The sequence below is a fragment of the Drosophila kikkawai genome, chromosome 2R, assembly GCF_030179895.1.
Source record: "Drosophila kikkawai strain 14028-0561.14 chromosome 2R, DkikHiC1v2, whole genome shotgun sequence".
NCBI lineage: Eukaryota > Metazoa > Arthropoda > Insecta > Diptera > Drosophilidae > Drosophila > Drosophila kikkawai.
In genome coordinates this window covers 17,497,947-17,512,670 of record NC_091729.1, presented here as the reverse complement: position 1 = coordinate 17,512,670, position 14,724 = coordinate 17,497,947, and the positions used below count along the sequence as shown (strand labels likewise).

Genomic DNA, 14,724 nt, shown 5'->3' with positions numbered 1-14,724 from the left:
TATCCTGTAAAAACCACGATAAATTATCTAATTTACAAATCTTTCGGTTGAAATACAACGAAGGAGTACCCAAGGATTGCTAACTCTTTTCAACTATGACAAATTAATGCACTTTACTATCAAACAATCTACAGACTTAACAAATAAGGGACAAGAGATGCTACGTTACACAGCAAACGGCTGGTCCTTGCCATCCTCGTGGTACTTGATGTAGGTCTCGCCGTGCGTGAAATCCTTGGTTCCCTCCAGGCGACCGCGCGGCGGAGCCTTCTCGTAGTCAAATGCCTTCGAAGACTTGCCAAACAGCTGGTTGGCCATCTCAATGTCCTCACGGTACTTGCCCACGACCACCTTCTTGCCGGTGAGCGGGTCGGTTATGTCACCCAGCGGATAGACCACCTTTTCCACGGCGTGCGTGATGAGGCGGGTGAGCCGCTCGGGCAGCTCTCGTATCAGAACCACGTCGCCGGTCTTGCACACCTTCTGTGGGTCGTGGGCGAAGTAGAACTCGTCCTTCTTGAAATACTATTGGGAAAACGGCAGGATCACTGGTTAAATTCCGTGCGGCACGGCAATGGGTGCTGCGCTCTCACCATATTCAGGTTCTTGTCCATCTCCATGCGGCGAATGCGGATCTTGGAGGCATTCTGTTTGATGCAGGGCATGCACTGGCCCATCAGCAATAAACCACGCCTCGACATGGCTTGGTTTGAGTTTAATTAATAATTTTGTATAATTTAACTTGTTTTCCTTTTAAAGTCAGTGTGGCCAGATGCGCAAATATTCATTTGGCCACACTTCTCTCTCTACCCGATTCGGAATTTACAGCATTACCGATTGGGAATTCTACCCCATTGCGACATTTGACACGACCAGTGTTACCAGAACGCGAAAGGCAGAAATACCGCTTCTTTTCAATGTTTTATAAGATTTTTGTAGGAAGAAAGAGAGCATTTCATCAGGCCACACTATTCATTTCCACGTGTTTTTCTTTTTCGGTTCGCGCGCAACACGTGCAGAAGTCTTTATTTTTCCTCTCGCACAAGACAACCGCATCAAAATGGCCGACGTTGGTAAGTGGCTGGGACTGATGAATGAACATGGGGCTGCAACTACAAGGACTCTCTTCCCGCAGAGGTGCGCAAGGAGAAGAAGAAGAAGAAGATCAAGGAGGAGCCCGTGGACGCCGATGACATTGGCACGCTGCAGAAGCAGGGCAACTTTCACATCAAGCCCTCGTCCAAGATCGCGGAGCTGGACACCTCGCAATGGCCGCTGCTGCTGAAGAACTTCGATAAGCTCAACATCCGCTCCAACCACTACACGCCGCTGGCCCATGGCTCGTCGCCGCTGAACCGCGACATCCGCGAGTACATGAAGACTGGCTTCATCAACCTGGACAAACCCTCGAACCCCAGCTCACACGAGGTGGTGGCCTGGATCAAGAAGATCCTGAAGGTGGAGAAGACGGGTCACTCGGGCACGCTCGATCCCAAAGTCACAGGTAAGTCCACACGATGCGCGAGTTTTCCCGTACGGACCTAACCTAACCTCAATGTGCAACCGCGTGCTCGGCAGGTTGCCTGATTGTTTGCATCGATCGGGCCACTAGGCTGGTGAAGTCGCAGCAGAGTGCCGGCAAGGAGTACGTTGCCATCTTCAAGCTCCACGGCGCCGTCGAATCAGTGGCCAAGGTGCGTCAGGGTCTGGAGAAGCTGCGAGGCGCCCTCTTCCAGCGCCCGCCCCTTATCTCTGCCGTGAAGCGTCAGCTGAGAGTGCGTACGGTTTACGACAGCAAACTGTTGGACTACGATGAGAGCCGCAATATGGGTGAGTCCAGTTTTCTTTATCTCTTGGTTGTTGAGGAACCGCTGCATCGCCGCTGGAATGTGCTAATCCGGCATGCGTGCAGTCTGGCTTTCATTTAGCTTGTATAAAAAAAACTCCAGTATTTGCCGACCGACGCAAATGCACATTTTATTTGTTTAAACCACCGTGTCTCTTTCTCTCCTCCGTCGCTGGCTACTACTCACGTGCTTAGGTGTTTTTTGGGTTAGTTGCGAGGCCGGCTCTTACATCCGTACCATGTGCGTCCATCTGGGCCTGGTCTTGGGCGTCGGTGGCCAGATGTTGGAACTGCGTCGCGTCCGGTCCGGCATTCAGTCTGAGCGTGATGGCATGGTGACTATGCACGACGTTTTGGACGCCATGTGGCTGTACGAGAACCACAAGGACGAGACAATGTTGCGTCGTGTAATCAAGCCTTTGGAGGGTCTGCTGGTTAACCACAAGCGCATCATCATGAAAGACAGTTCGGTGAGTTTCGCTGCCAGATTTAGCTCAAATACCCCATGATATTAAGCCGGCAGGTGCTTGCAATCCCCACGAGCGCCTGTGACTATGATTGGGAACAGCAACCGCCACTGATGTGTGTATGTTGGGCAGCGCTTACCTCGCGCGTTCGACAAAGTAATTTCAGACGACATTCCCCCCACATAATCCCACTGAATCCTATCCAAAAATTGCCTTTCGAATCTAACGCAACAATTCTCTTGCTCTTCAATTAGGTGAATGCCGTGTGTTATGGTGCCAAGATTATGTTGCCCGGCGTTCTGCGGTACGAGGATGGCATCGAGATCGATCAGGAGATTGTCATTTGCACCACCAAGGGCGAGGCTATATGCCTGGCCATTGCCCTGATGACCACAGCCACCATGTCTTCGTGCGACCATGGTGTGGTGGCCAAGATCAAGCGTGTGATTATGGAGCGTGACACATACCCGCGCAAATGGGGTTTGGGCCCGAAGGCGTCAGCCAAGAAGGCGCTTATTGCCGCCGGCAAGCTGGACAAGTTCGGTAGGCCCAACGAGAACACGCCCAAGGAGTGGCTGACCGGGTTCGTGGACTACAGTGCCAAGAAAAAGGCGGCGGATGCTGTGCCAGCTCCCACAAATGGCTCCAGTGAACCCACCAAGGTGAGATATTGACATTGGCTAGCTCCATCTCAACATTTTACTCAATACGATTATACTTATACTTTTTTACTGTGTAGCGCAAGCTGAGTACCTCAAGTGTAGAGGAATCGGCGGCACCTGTTGCCTCGGAAGAGACACCGTCCAAGGACAAAAAGAAGAAGAAAAAGAAGCACAAGGGCGATGAAGAGGCCCCAGCTGCTGAGGAGGAGGCTGCATCCGGCGATGCGGAGCCAGTGGAAAAAGAGAAGAAGAAAAAGAAGAAGAAGGATAAGGATAGGGACAGAGAAGATCAGGAATAACAAGTTTCTATAGGATTAGGTTTTAAAGTAGAAAACTCTACGGTTTTTTGTAGAGACACGCCTACAAATTTGCATAGTTACTAAGTTAAGGAGTGTTTTTATGTGTAGAAATACAAAACTAGATTTTCGATGCATTTAAGTGACATTCGCAATGCAATAAACTAAATGTTATTGTACAAAATCGTTTGTTAGTTTTCAAGATTCTAGATGTTCTATTTAGCTTTCCAGTTGTTAGGCGGACCACCATGCCTGCGCGGTGAGTTAAATATTCCATTCTATTTTTCAAATGCTTTCGTTTGCTTTTCTCTGTGATGAGTATTAACTTTCGCCCCTATCTGAAAATTGAAACTTCTCTTGTTGAATGCGAGATTGGTCTTACTGAAGATAAAAGCAAGCAAACGCATTTGAGTTTCTTTGTTTTCCCATATTTCGTTGGCTAAATCGATGTTAATAATTTTTATATTTTCAGTTTGGTTATATCTCCAAGTGAAGAAGCTTCTTTATCTTTCAATTGAAATTAAGGTGAGTGTGAATTTAAGTTTACTTTTTGGTAAATAAGTTCTTCTGATGAGTATTAACTTTCGCCCCTATCTGAAAATTGAAACTTCTCTTGTTGAATGCGAGATTGGTCTTACTGAAACCCATAGCACTTTAAAATAAATATTTTAAATGAAATAATATTAAAAAGGAATTTTTTATATTTATCTGCAGTTCGATTCAAGGACATGGCCTCAAACTGGCTTTCAGGAGCTTAAAAGCCACGGTAAGAATATTTTGTATTATATAAAATCACAATTTTCTATGATGAGTATTAACTTTCGCCCCTATCTGAAAATTGAAACTTCTCCTGTTGAATGCGAGATTGGTCTTACTGAAATTTATACTCACTGGAACAAACTAATAAATTGCTCAAGTACTTTACTAAATATATATGTATATTATTTACAGATTACCTCGTTTTATGTGCATCAAGCCGGAATTAAAGTCACAGTTAACAGGTAAATATTTTTTTTTTTTATATTAAGCTTACTATCTGTTTATAGTGATGAGTTTTAAACTTTCGCCCCTATCTGAAAATTGAAACTTCTCCTGTTGAATGCGAGATTGGTCTTACTGAACTTTATTACCCTCGCAATATTTTAATTATATTTAAACTTTTAGCTAAAACCAATTTCTTTCTTTTTTATCTTTCAGATGTCAATGCATGCTTTTGTGGCTGGCCAAGGTAATTATTGTTAATGGTTTCTTATTGTTTCTATTGCTAATGATGAGAATGGAAAGCTGAATTATGTGGCATGATTTTCGCATTAACCGCAACAAATCCTTATCCAATAGGTCCTACTGATCATATTAAACCATCTAAAAAAAAGCCTGTTCATACTAACAATAACTAATCCAAGTAAATTTCCTCCTCCTTTTCAGTCCTCGGCACCGTTCCCGCATTTTTCGGCCAAAATTGTTTAAAAAAAAGGTTGGTTTTCCTTGTCGCTTGATTTTCTTCAGTACATGATTAGATGATGTGAAAGGAATGCTGAAAATGTGTAATGATTTCACATTAACCGCAACAAAAACAATCCTCTAAATTAGGTCCTGCTGAAAATATAAAAACAATGATTAATATGACTTCCCAGTTACCCTATTTTCGTTACTATTTTATACTTTTTATTTTTTTTTCAGGTACAGTACTGCATATCCAGGTTTTTATATTTCGTTTGTGTCTTGACTTTCTGAACGTAAATAAAAGTAAACAAAGAACACGTGATATTTACTTGGTGGGATTAGGTCATGCGTGTTTATAACCTTAAAAACAAGCAGAATTCTCTGGGCCAACGGTTTTGGCGGCAATCATTGGCCAGGGATGTCGAAAACAAGAGCGGAAGAAGAAGCACAGCAGGGGGAGCGGCCGTTTGTTTGTAAACATAAACTTGACTCGTTTCCAAGTGCTAAAGGCAACGTGACAAATGATCCTCTTTATTAGTTTCCCTTTTCGGTCGTGGGACGCACTTTAAAGTTGTTAAACACGTTTTTCGCTAAACATAATTTTCCGCCTGTGCAGCTCTGCGTTTCATTCCATCATCCCTTGGCGCGTTGCCAATCGGTCGCCATGTTGGATTTATCGCAGTATGTTTGTCACTATTTGTGTATGTATGCTTTTCTCGTCGCGTCGTCAACGCGAGCTGTGAGTTGTGAATTGTTAAAATAACTTCAACTATTGCGACACGAAGACGGATTTGCCACTGTCGGGAAGCTAGCAAGCGGCTAATTGACACTTTAAGTGCAGGTACGTGGCCTCAAAGGCGTTTTAAATTACTTTGTCAGGACACTACCGGCAAGGGGAATTTTTGTGGAGCCGAGAGGGTGATTTCAGGTGACGCATGCGATCGTTTGTGTATGTATCTATTGCGACGCCATGTTGGATTTCAGTTTTGAGGTTATTGATTAGTTTTCCGCAAAAGTTTTGACTTGGGCCTCTCCAAAAATATTTTACATGTGTTCTGTAAACGAGCGAGCGATATTCTGTAATACACCTAAATTAGTAGCTTATAGTTACGTAACGGTGCAGTGAAAAAAAGCCCATTGTGATTAATTATTGATTGGATCGTGCAGGTGCACGCAGTCAATATTTTAGTATTTTCCAACACTAAACCTAGCATTGTGTTAAACGAATGTATTCTTGCTGGACTTATTTATATCTTTATTTGCGTATAATCTAATATATCCTCTTAATTAATTTAATTTTTTATTCCCATTTCCGAGTACTTTTTACGATAAGTTGCCTACGATGTATAGTTGGTGATTGTCAATCGTGAAAAAGTCATATTTTGCTGCCGTTCCTTATTTAAATACTATTTAGTATATTTCTTTACAGGGAAATAAATGTTTGAAAAAGTGATTTTCTTCGAGGTCTCTTTCGTTTTAGCCGTCTAATGCTAATATTTAAGCCTTTGTAAGCAATTTTTCTCGCACTTTTAGTGTTGCAAAATAAGGACTTTTTCACGAAGTTTTCTTCTGACCTTTTTCTTGCATTTTATATAACACATTTATCGGTCATCGAAGCGCGCACGTGTACCGCACCGCTCCCCTCTCTCGCTCACACTTGCCAGTGCAACAACAACAGCCGCTAGCTCGTTGCCATCCGTTCCGCGGAAATGCCTGGAATGGAGAGGGCCCAGGGCTCACGCTCACACACATGCAAGTTGTGAGTCGGAATCTGGATGTTTTGTGATCTGATCGCAAATTCGCACGCGTTGTCAAACAAACTCGCTGCCAAATTGTTCGCTCCGCGAGGTGTATTTAATGTATTTGTGACGGCGCCTAGTGCAATACATTTCGGCCGTTGTTTATAGTCAGCATTGGAGCGGAAAAACCAAAGCAATGTTTTGACTCGCTGCCGCCTGCTCTTCGCATCGTTCGGGCGTGTGTGCCTGTGTGGCGCTGTGAATAGGCGCTAAACCCCCACCAGCCATCGCTGTCGCTGCGTGCATTTACAGTTTCTGTGATACTTCGGGGTCTGTTTGCAAAAGTGCGTAATATAATGGTTAATAATTTGAATGGTAAATGAATTGTCCGTCCGTGTGTGTGTGTGCAGCTTGTGCCATTATTTTGTGTAAATGCAGTTTCGTCCGTTGTGTGTATCTGCTGTCAGGCCAACAGTGTTGCCTAGTTTTCTTTACCAAATATTTGTTTAACGACGATCTCGTCCTTTTTAGTACAATAATTAACATTGTGCCAACCTTTGACAGGTCCCTAGTGCTGGGAATAGTGATCACTTCTTATTCCGGCCAGTGTTGTCCATTGTCAGGATTTTCAATACTAGTTTTTGAGGTTACAGTTTTTCTGCTGCGTAATAATGAATTTTCCCATTTTCCGCTTGCAGCATGACTAACGAACTGCCTCCAATCATACTGAAGGGCAAAGAACTGATCAAATACCGTCACCTCAAGCGCAAATATCCCGTGTCCCAGGCTTTTCTTCACCGTAACTGGTGGAATGCCAAGCGCTTCATTACCTACGCGCTCAGAGCCCACTGCGTCCTCAGGACCTATGCCTGGCGACGGAGGCGCAGTCACCGTGTTCGCCTTGTGCGACGTGTCCGCATTCTGCTCTTCGATCCCCGTCTGAAGGGGATGATCAAGCGGCGTCTACAGAACGTGCGCCAGTGGTCTAGCAGTCTGGTCGGTCACTACAAAAAGATGGGCCGGATCGAGGAGTACGAGGAGATGGAGCTATACAGTGTGCCTGAGCCGCTAGCTGCCGAGGAGGTTACCAAGCAGATGAAGGAGCAACTGGAACTGCTCAAAAGCGGCAAGCGGGGGCTGTCACTAATGGAGGACACCAATCGTAATGTGGAGGTCCTGTCTGAAAAGCCAGCCGAGTCAGACTCTGAGGGCGACCTAGAAAGGGAATCAGAAACTACTGAACCCATAGCGGAAAAGACAGACGAGGCAGACACCGTCGAGGAGGAATCAAATGCCCCTGAACCCATGGAGACAGACATTGCCAAATCAAAGGAGGCGGATGAAAGGACGCCCAAGAAGTCGTCTGCTCAAACCACTACCCAGGATGAAGCACCCACCCCGCCCACACCCAGCAAGGAGCAGAGCAACCAGACCAGCACATGCTCCAGTGCCGAGAGGCAGGAAAAATCGGAGAAAGCCGGTGGCAGCAAATTCCTGGACATGCTCATCAGCAAGGTGCGCGTGAAGACCTTTGCACGCGAGGATAACATACCATCCGAGACCAGCGGAACGGCCCTGCCCGTCGTCTTCGAGGACGATGGCAGCGAGGATTTTGTGGGCTTCGACGAGAGCGTCCATCAGCCTGGAATGCTGCTAACACCGCTGGTGCCGCAGAACTGCAAGACACTGGATAGAAATTCTGCCTTTGTTAGCGACACCTTGGACGCCTACATGCGGGAACACTACAGCAATGATTCAGGGCAGGAGGAGAAGGACAAACTGCTGGAACCGATGGGCCATGACGGGCAGGTGACGTCGCATAGCATGCCGCCACCGATGGACATGCCCGCCGTTCCGGAAGCTCTCCAACGTCTGCGCACAGTGGCCGAACGGCGACAGTACCTCCAGCGCTGCAAGAACCAGAAGATGGCCATCATTAACAACGAGGCCAACATATACCGGGAACTGCAGCGCAAGCAGCGGCAGCGGAAGGTGAAGATTGGCGCCATGCAGGCGCTGCAAGCGCCCGACTCCCAGATGCCCTTCACCCGGCAGGGCTGGCAGGCGGCTAGTTATGTGGCCACCGAGAATTCCAAGTACTACTATCAGGTTGGTATTCCGAAATACAAATCCCTTTAAAGCTATACTAACATAATATCAATTTCTTTCCAGGTGATGCAGGTGGACGGTGCGATGGTGCGCCTACCCGGTGCGCGAGGCAATAATCTGCAGCGCGAGAAGAATCCCTACTTGAGCCATCTAACACGCAGAGAGTTGGCCAGCCTAAAGTGCAGCGACCAGTGTATGGATGCTCGCATCCAAGAAGAGTTGACGGTGATTCCAACCGAAGCGGCCTTGCCGAGGAACCCCAAGATTCTTAATCAGTTTCCCCTACCCGCCATTTTTCGACCTTGCCCGCTATCCAAAAAACCGCTTCAGAGGCCGCTGGACGACGACACGGCCGCGTTGCTGCTCGCCGGCGGCAGCATGGCAGTTGTAAGTATGCCGAACGTACAGCTAGACGTGATGCCGGAGGTGGGTCGGCCTCTAGACGAGATCGCCAAGCGATATCTGCAACACATTCTGCCCCATCATGACATCACACGGGAATGGGCCGAGTTCAGTGTGTCCACGCTGCAACAGCCGCCCGTCTGCATGAAGGATGCGGAGGAACAGGCTTCCCAGACGCCAGCCGGTCGTCGGAAGAGCTTCACGTTCGTAATTCCCTACCTGAACGACCGGAATCACATACTGGTGCGGCGGGTGGTGGATCGATCGGAAGAGCTAGACGCCAGTTTCAACGAGATACCCGAGAAACTACAGGAATTCACTTTCCGGTCGAAGCTGCCGCTTGAACCAGATTCCGAGCTCCTGGCCTGTGCCGATATGATCAACGATATGATCAACACGGTGGCCATTAGCTGCAGCGAGAATAGCTTTATAAGCGAGGATCCCGATGCGGCGACTGAGAGTTCCAACCGGGAACGTTCGTCTGAGCTGGGTCTTACGAAGGATGAAGGTGGCAAGGAGTCTGAGAAGCTGGCCGGCGGCAAGACGAAGCGACTGCCCAACAAGCAAAAGCGTCTGGCCAACGAGCTGCGTCGGTTAAATGCCACCATTATAGACGCCGCTGCCAGGAATGCTGATGGTGAGTTTACATTTCTTTACATAACTTTTTGGGGTTCTGATATTAGAGACAAGAAAAGTAGTATGGGGAATCTTTCCCTTACTTTAAATATTAATTCTTCAGGGAAATGATAATCTACAAACTTTATTTTCTCTATTTTCCAGCCAACAAGCCCTGCATTAAGGATCATTGCCAGCTGGGCTGCCTCTGCGCCAGCCTGGCAGGCACAGAGTTACCTCTGAGGGATCATTGCGGCAGGCCCGAATGCGTCTTAGAGTGCCGTTGCCTGGGTGCGGATCAAGCTCGTGTTATGCGCGTGGAGGCGGCTGATGTAAGCATCTTTATGATGATTACAATATCCCCGCTAATTCTTTCTGTATTTTACCTCAATTTTAGGGTCTCGGAATCTCAAATGATGAGGCCTTTAATTTGCGCCGAAAGGCCACGGCCCGTCTGGCGAAAATGGAGAAGGACTTCACCTCCACCTTGGTGCTCTGCGATAATGAGACGCTGCTGATCAATGATTCGCAAGGCGACAAAAAGCGCCGCTGCACCAAGGCCCCCAAGCGCTATGAGGATTTCGATGACACCGATATGTTTGAAGAGCAGGAAATCGAGGTTGTGTCGCCCACTTCGAAGAAGCAAAAGAAGTTGGCCGCTGCTGCCGCGGCAGCTGCTGCTACAGCTGCTGCTGCTGCCGCTGCCGCTGCGAATGCCAAGATAAAGTCTCCTATTCTCAAGGAACGTTGCACTGTCAAGGATACGGATCTGGCCCAGCTGAAGCATTGCTCTGTGGGTCTGCGCCGGCTGACAGACATCGACAACCTGGCCACCTTCTGCATGACCCACCAGCTGTACAACTGCTTCTGCGGCGGTGACTCGACCGAGGGCAAGCCCGTGGTTATCGAGAAGGAGCAGTGGAACACAACGGTGGCCCACTTCAATCCAGATCTGGCCGTCAGAGCGCACTATAGCTTTGAGCGACAAACGGAGGAGTTGCCGGCGAAGAAAAAGGGTGGCAAGGAAAAGAAACTCAAGGGGAAGACTGAGCTGAAGCCCAAAATCGAATCGGATTCGGATATTCCAAAGTCTGAAAAGAAGGAGCCCAAGACTGACACCAAGGAGGACCTTAAATCGAGGGAAAAGGCTAACTTATTCGGTGATGAGTGCCCCATTCAGCGTTCCATTGAGCTGGACACGATATTTAGCTACTTTCGGTCGCGTCCTCACATCTGCCGGCGAGCCATATCCGTGCCAAAGAACTCCTATCAGCGTCTAAATCAGCGCCGCGCGGAACGAGTGCGTCACTATATAGAGCGCCAGGAGACGCCCGAAACTAGGGAGCTGCTTATGAGTCGCATTTCGGGGGCCATTACGCATTACCGGAAGGAAATTGACAGGCAAAGGAAGCGAGAGCTGGGACGGAAGCAGGTGGGCATCAATGTCCCACCCGTCATCGAGGTGCGAGATGATTCCGATGGTAGCGAGGTGAGCAGCCTACTGCTAAAGAGGAGCGCCGAAAAGTCAACCAAAGGCCAGAAGCCTAGCAAGCGCATGAAGCTCCAGGTAGAGGAATCGCCGGCGCCGGCGCCAGAACCCCAAAGCCCGCGAAAATCGGACATCCAGGTGCCCCGCATAGCTGCCTGCTACTCGCTGAATGCCGCTTCTGTGGATGTCCTGGGTTCTGGAATGACCAACAATGCATCCGCTGTGGCCATGTCAGTTAATAGCACCAACGAAACTGATTCGCCCAAGTTCCGATCCTTTTACAACGAGGTAGTGAAGAATATGAACACCCTGGTCAGTAAGAAGATGCAGGACATTGACCTGGCCCTGCAACGCGAAAGTAAAATCATTCCGGTCCCCAACGAGGAGATCCTTTGCATCATCAAGTGGACCAACTTTCTGGCCGCCTTCGAGTCGGGCTTCGTTTACATTTGGATTGTGCAGATGAAGACGCACAACTTTCTGGCGGCCACCATCACCAATCAGATGCCCACGGTGTGCGGAGCCATCGGTGTGGTGAACACCAGGTTTGCCACCGACCAGCGGTCATTGCCGTTGATGGCATCGCTGCTGATAGAGGGCAAGCGGAACGAGAATACCAACCGACTGGCCGTGGTGATGCAGGGTAGGAAGAGCTATTGGCTCGTCAAGGGCTTCCTGCGGCTCATGGAGGGTAATGCGTGCACCAAGCCCACACCGCAGACACATCCGTTGCTAACCAGGAAGATCAATGTGCTTTGCTCACTGCTCGTTAAGCAGCGCGTTCGGGAGCATCAGAGGAAGGTGCAGCCGGGAGGCGGGGAAGCGTCGTCGTCCACATGCACGTCTCCAGTGCCCGAGGCTCAGCGGCTGCCCAACAAGCGCAAGCTGAAGGCTGCTCCCGGAGGAGGTGCTTCAGATGCAGAGCCGCAGAGGGCTGAAGCGACTTCATCTTCAACTGCCGTTGCTTCCAGCCGGCCCACTCCTCCTCCTCCTGTTGCTCCACCATCGGCCTCGAGAAAGACTAGCACCTTGGGCATTAGCAACATTGAGTTCCGGAAGGTCTCTCACAGCGATGTGGACGAACTGCAGATACCGGAGCTGCACGATTACGACCATCGCTGGGTGGTGCTCGACATCTTTGATGACTTCTCGCACATCTTCGTTCCCGCCTGTGGGGACATGATCTCGTTGACCCGGATCCACACCGTGATGCGAATGTCTGCTGAGTCACAAAAGGTGGTGCGACTGCAGTTCTTTCCCAATGCACCCTACGACGCCTTCGTCACGCCCTCCTCCAAAAAGAAGATCTATTTTGGACCGCTGCACCTGGACATGCCGCCGCCGGTGCTCCTGCTCCTGCAGAGTGTCGACAGGAAGATGATGACGCGTGAGGCATACCAGAAGGATCACGGCATACCCGTCCAGCGCCATCGCCGGAGTATGGCCTTTTGGGTGCTGCACCTGAACGGGCAGGTGCACTTCGAGATCGAAGATGAATCAACAACGGCTAAGTTGGAGGCGACACAGCCGATCAAGATACCCTCGCATCTGTCTGTGGAAATATCCAGCAAAGTGGAAAAGCAGACGACAAACAGTTTTCCGCCAGTGGTGATCATCGACAGCGATGAGGAGGAGGAAGAGGAGGAGGAGGACGACGATGACCAGCTTGTGGCGGGCCAATTGGTGGACGCCGATGAGCAACCAACAGTTACCCAAATTAAGCAGGAGCACCCGAGAATGAACTTTACCATACAGACAGTGCCCACCAGCGGAGCCCTGCAGATCACAGCCGCCGAGGCTGTTGCTCCACCGCCCTCCAGCCCTCCAAAGGACGTGACCACCTGCCAGCTTTCTGGCGGTTTCATGCCCTTCATTTCCAAGGTGCCCGCCAAAGAGGGCGAGCCGTCTGCCAACACCACCACCACACAATACCTGACGCCGCAAGTGCAGCTCACAAAGTCCTTGTTAAACGCCGCCACATCCTCCAGCTCCGCGGCGCATCCACCTGCTGCCAAGATCAGTCGCCCATCGGCTCCGCTCACCAAGATCAACGAGTCACTACAGGAGCTGCTGAGCAGTGGTAATACCGTGACACCAGGCGGAATAACGATCACAAAGTTGGATAACTGCAGGGACACAAAAATGGGGTGCCAGCAGAACAACGAGACCATCGTCAAAATTGGCAGCAAACGCACCATGAGCGGAATGGCCAAGCAGCCAGCATCGAAAGCAATGCCATCGGTACTAAAAGGCGCCTCTGCAGGAACGTCTATCCTCAGGAAGCCGGGGACAACAGCCACGGTCAAGGCCACTCCACCGGCTCAGCAATCACGCCAGCAGCAGCATCCTGGTGCCCAGCCCACTGCAGGCGTCAAGCTATATCCAAGACCAAGTGTTCAGGGCCAGCGTCAATCAATGCCGGCAATTGCCAGTCCAATTGTCAAATCGGTGGGTCCGCGCCAAACCCTTCCTACCAAACCGATGGCAGCCAGTTCGGTGGGTCAGCGAAAATCCCTTCCCACTAAACCGATGGCGGCCAGTTCAGTATCGACACCAAAATTGTCAGTGGCAGGAACCATCGAACCATCCTCACGGCTCTCGCTGCCCAACACCAAATTGTTGACCACCGGAGAACGTCAGTCCTTGCCAGTAAAAGTTGCGAGCAAGCCGGCAGTTCGTCCGGATCAGGCATCACCAACTACTACCCAGAGGGCTAAGGGCACTGACTGCAGCTACGGAGTCATAGGGGCCAAAGGATTGCCGCGCTACCGGGTCAAGGTGATAGGCTCTGACATTATAGTCAAGATACCCGACCACGAGGTGGTGCATTTCAAGTCATTTATGGCCGCCAGCGGATTTCTCAATAGGTGAGCTATAAATTAGTTATATATTGGATAAGCTTCCATGCTAATTTGATTTATTTTTGTTTTATTTGCAGCCACCTGGCGAATATACCCGAGTTCAAGGCACTGTTGCCGGCCGATTGGAAGTTTCTGCCGCTGAAACCAACGGCCAAGCCACAGCAACAACAGCAGGTGTCTGTGGTGAAGCAGCCGGCGACAGAGTCTCATGTGCCATCTAAAAATCAGCATAACCCAGCCTCCATTATAATCGAAGATTGAGGCGAACAAGGAGGCGCTGTCCATCATCACGCAAATCACCTAGTTTTTAAGCAACACACACACACAGATGCACTCCCGTTATCCGGATACATATTATAAATATGTAAGCTGTTTTAGTTTAAAGATCTACGCTAGATCCCATCCAATGCTCTTTTTCGATTTCTGTTTATCATTATGGATATTTTAAATATACACACAACTATGTTATAAAATTATTATTATTTACAGCAGCTCAATTTAAAAGTTAAGAGATATGTAATGAGATTTTTTTTTAAATAAAACCTTTCTCAGTTAAAAATGTTTACATCTTTTTAGGGCTTACAAAGGTTGTAGAAAGAGTTTATACCAAATTATTGTATATTTAATAGATATATATTTCAGTATTTAAGCTATATTTTGAGTTTAATAATGTAAAACAATCGATTTAATATGAATATGTTGTGTTAAATAAATCCATACATTGCAAAACAAAGCAGAGATTAAACAATGATTGAAATTTAAATCAAATAAATAACGGTGCCCACGCATCAGCAG

The 14,724-nt window shown here is 48.6% G+C and overlaps 3 protein-coding genes and 5 non-coding genes across 9 annotated transcripts; 7 read left to right on the top strand and 1 right to left on the bottom strand.

Annotated features, from left to right (window-relative positions):
• Window positions 1-86: 86 nt before the first annotated feature.
• Window positions 87-813, bottom strand: mRpS17 (mitochondrial ribosomal protein S17). The gene is made up of 2 exons (XM_017161447.3): window positions 594-813; window positions 87-525 (listed from the first exon to the last, which is right to left on the bottom strand). The coding sequence occupies exons 1-2, from the start codon at window positions 699-701 to the stop codon at window positions 166-168; spliced, it is 468 nt and encodes a 155-aa protein (XP_017016936.1). The 5' UTR covers window positions 702-813; the 3' UTR covers window positions 87-165.
• A 114-nt stretch (window positions 814-927) lies between these two features.
• On the top strand, window positions 928-3,455 carry Nop60B (dyskerin pseudouridine synthase 1 Nop60B). Its single transcript, XM_017161445.3, has 6 exons — window positions 928-1,073; window positions 1,136-1,504; window positions 1,579-1,830; window positions 2,042-2,316; window positions 2,568-2,975; window positions 3,053-3,455. Exons 1-6 carry the CDS (start codon window positions 1,061-1,063, stop codon window positions 3,272-3,274), a joined length of 1,539 nt encoding a protein of 512 aa, XP_017016934.1. The 5' UTR covers window positions 928-1,060; the 3' UTR covers window positions 3,275-3,455.
• LOC121503040 (small nucleolar RNA snoR639/H1) lies at window positions 2,347-2,485 on the top strand. The gene has a single exon (XR_005991225.1). It is a non-coding gene; the product is annotated as a small nucleolar RNA snoR639/H1 (small nucleolar RNA).
• Window positions 3,456-3,575: 120 nt separating the features above from the next.
• Window positions 3,576-3,665, top strand: LOC121503044 (small nucleolar RNA Me28S-Gm1083). The gene has a single exon (XR_005991229.1). It is a non-coding gene; the product is annotated as a small nucleolar RNA Me28S-Gm1083 (small nucleolar RNA).
• Window positions 3,666-3,832: 167 nt separating this feature from the next.
• LOC121503047 (small nucleolar RNA Me28S-Gm1083) lies at window positions 3,833-3,918 on the top strand. The gene has a single exon (XR_005991232.1). It is a non-coding gene; the product is annotated as a small nucleolar RNA Me28S-Gm1083 (small nucleolar RNA).
• Window positions 3,919-4,069: 151 nt separating this feature from the next.
• Window positions 4,070-4,158, top strand: LOC121503045 (small nucleolar RNA Me28S-Gm1083). Its single transcript, XR_005991230.1, has one exon. It is a non-coding gene; the product is annotated as a small nucleolar RNA Me28S-Gm1083 (small nucleolar RNA).
• A 155-nt stretch (window positions 4,159-4,313) lies between these two features.
• LOC121503048 (small nucleolar RNA Me28S-Gm1083) lies at window positions 4,314-4,399 on the top strand. The gene has a single exon (XR_005991233.1). It is a non-coding gene; the product is annotated as a small nucleolar RNA Me28S-Gm1083 (small nucleolar RNA).
• Window positions 4,400-5,411: 1,012 nt separating this feature from the next.
• On the top strand, window positions 5,412-14,466 carry ocm (over compensating males). 2 transcript variants are annotated; one of them, XM_017161437.3, is made up of 6 exons: window positions 5,412-5,555; window positions 7,152-8,562; window positions 8,626-9,601; window positions 9,745-9,911; window positions 9,977-13,935; window positions 14,007-14,466. In XM_017161437.3, exons 2-6 carry the CDS (start codon window positions 7,153-7,155, stop codon window positions 14,188-14,190), a joined length of 6,696 nt encoding a protein of 2,231 aa, XP_017016926.1. In that variant the 5' UTR covers window positions 5,412-5,555; window position 7,152; the 3' UTR covers window positions 14,191-14,466. The 2 variants fall into 2 exon arrangements, with proteins under 2 accessions (XP_017016926.1, XP_017016927.1); XM_017161438.3 differs by lacking the exon at window positions 5,412-5,555 and adding an exon at window positions 6,466-6,797.
• The last annotated feature ends 258 nt before the right edge of the window (window positions 14,467-14,724 follow it).

Bases quoted from the DNA above. Each gene is read 5' to 3' on its own strand.
- Nop60B (XM_017161445.3), top strand. The intron at 1,831-2,041 runs GTGAGTCCAGTT...TCACGTGCTTAG, and splicing joins CGATGAGAGCCGCAATATGG to GTGTTTTTTGGGTTAGTTGC. The intron at 2,317-2,567 runs GTGAGTTTCGCT...CTCTTCAATTAG, and splicing joins TCATCATGAAAGACAGTTCG to GTGAATGCCGTGTGTTATGG.
- ocm (XM_017161437.3), top strand. From the start codon at position 7,153: ATGACTAACGAACTGCCTCCAATCATACTGAAGGGCAAAGAACTGATC. The intron at 8,563-8,625 runs GTTGGTATTCCG...ATTTCTTTCCAG, and splicing joins ATTCCAAGTACTACTATCAG to GTGATGCAGGTGGACGGTGC. The intron at 9,912-9,976 runs GTAAGCATCTTT...CCTCAATTTTAG, and splicing joins TGCGCGTGGAGGCGGCTGAT to GGTCTCGGAATCTCAAATGA.
- mRpS17 (XM_017161447.3), bottom strand. From the start codon at position 701: ATGTCGAGGCGTGGTTTATTGCTGATGGGCCAGTGCATGCCCTGCATC. The intron at 526-593 runs GTGAGAGCGCAG...TTTTCCCAATAG, and splicing joins TGGACAAGAACCTGAATATG to TATTTCAAGAAGGACGAGTT.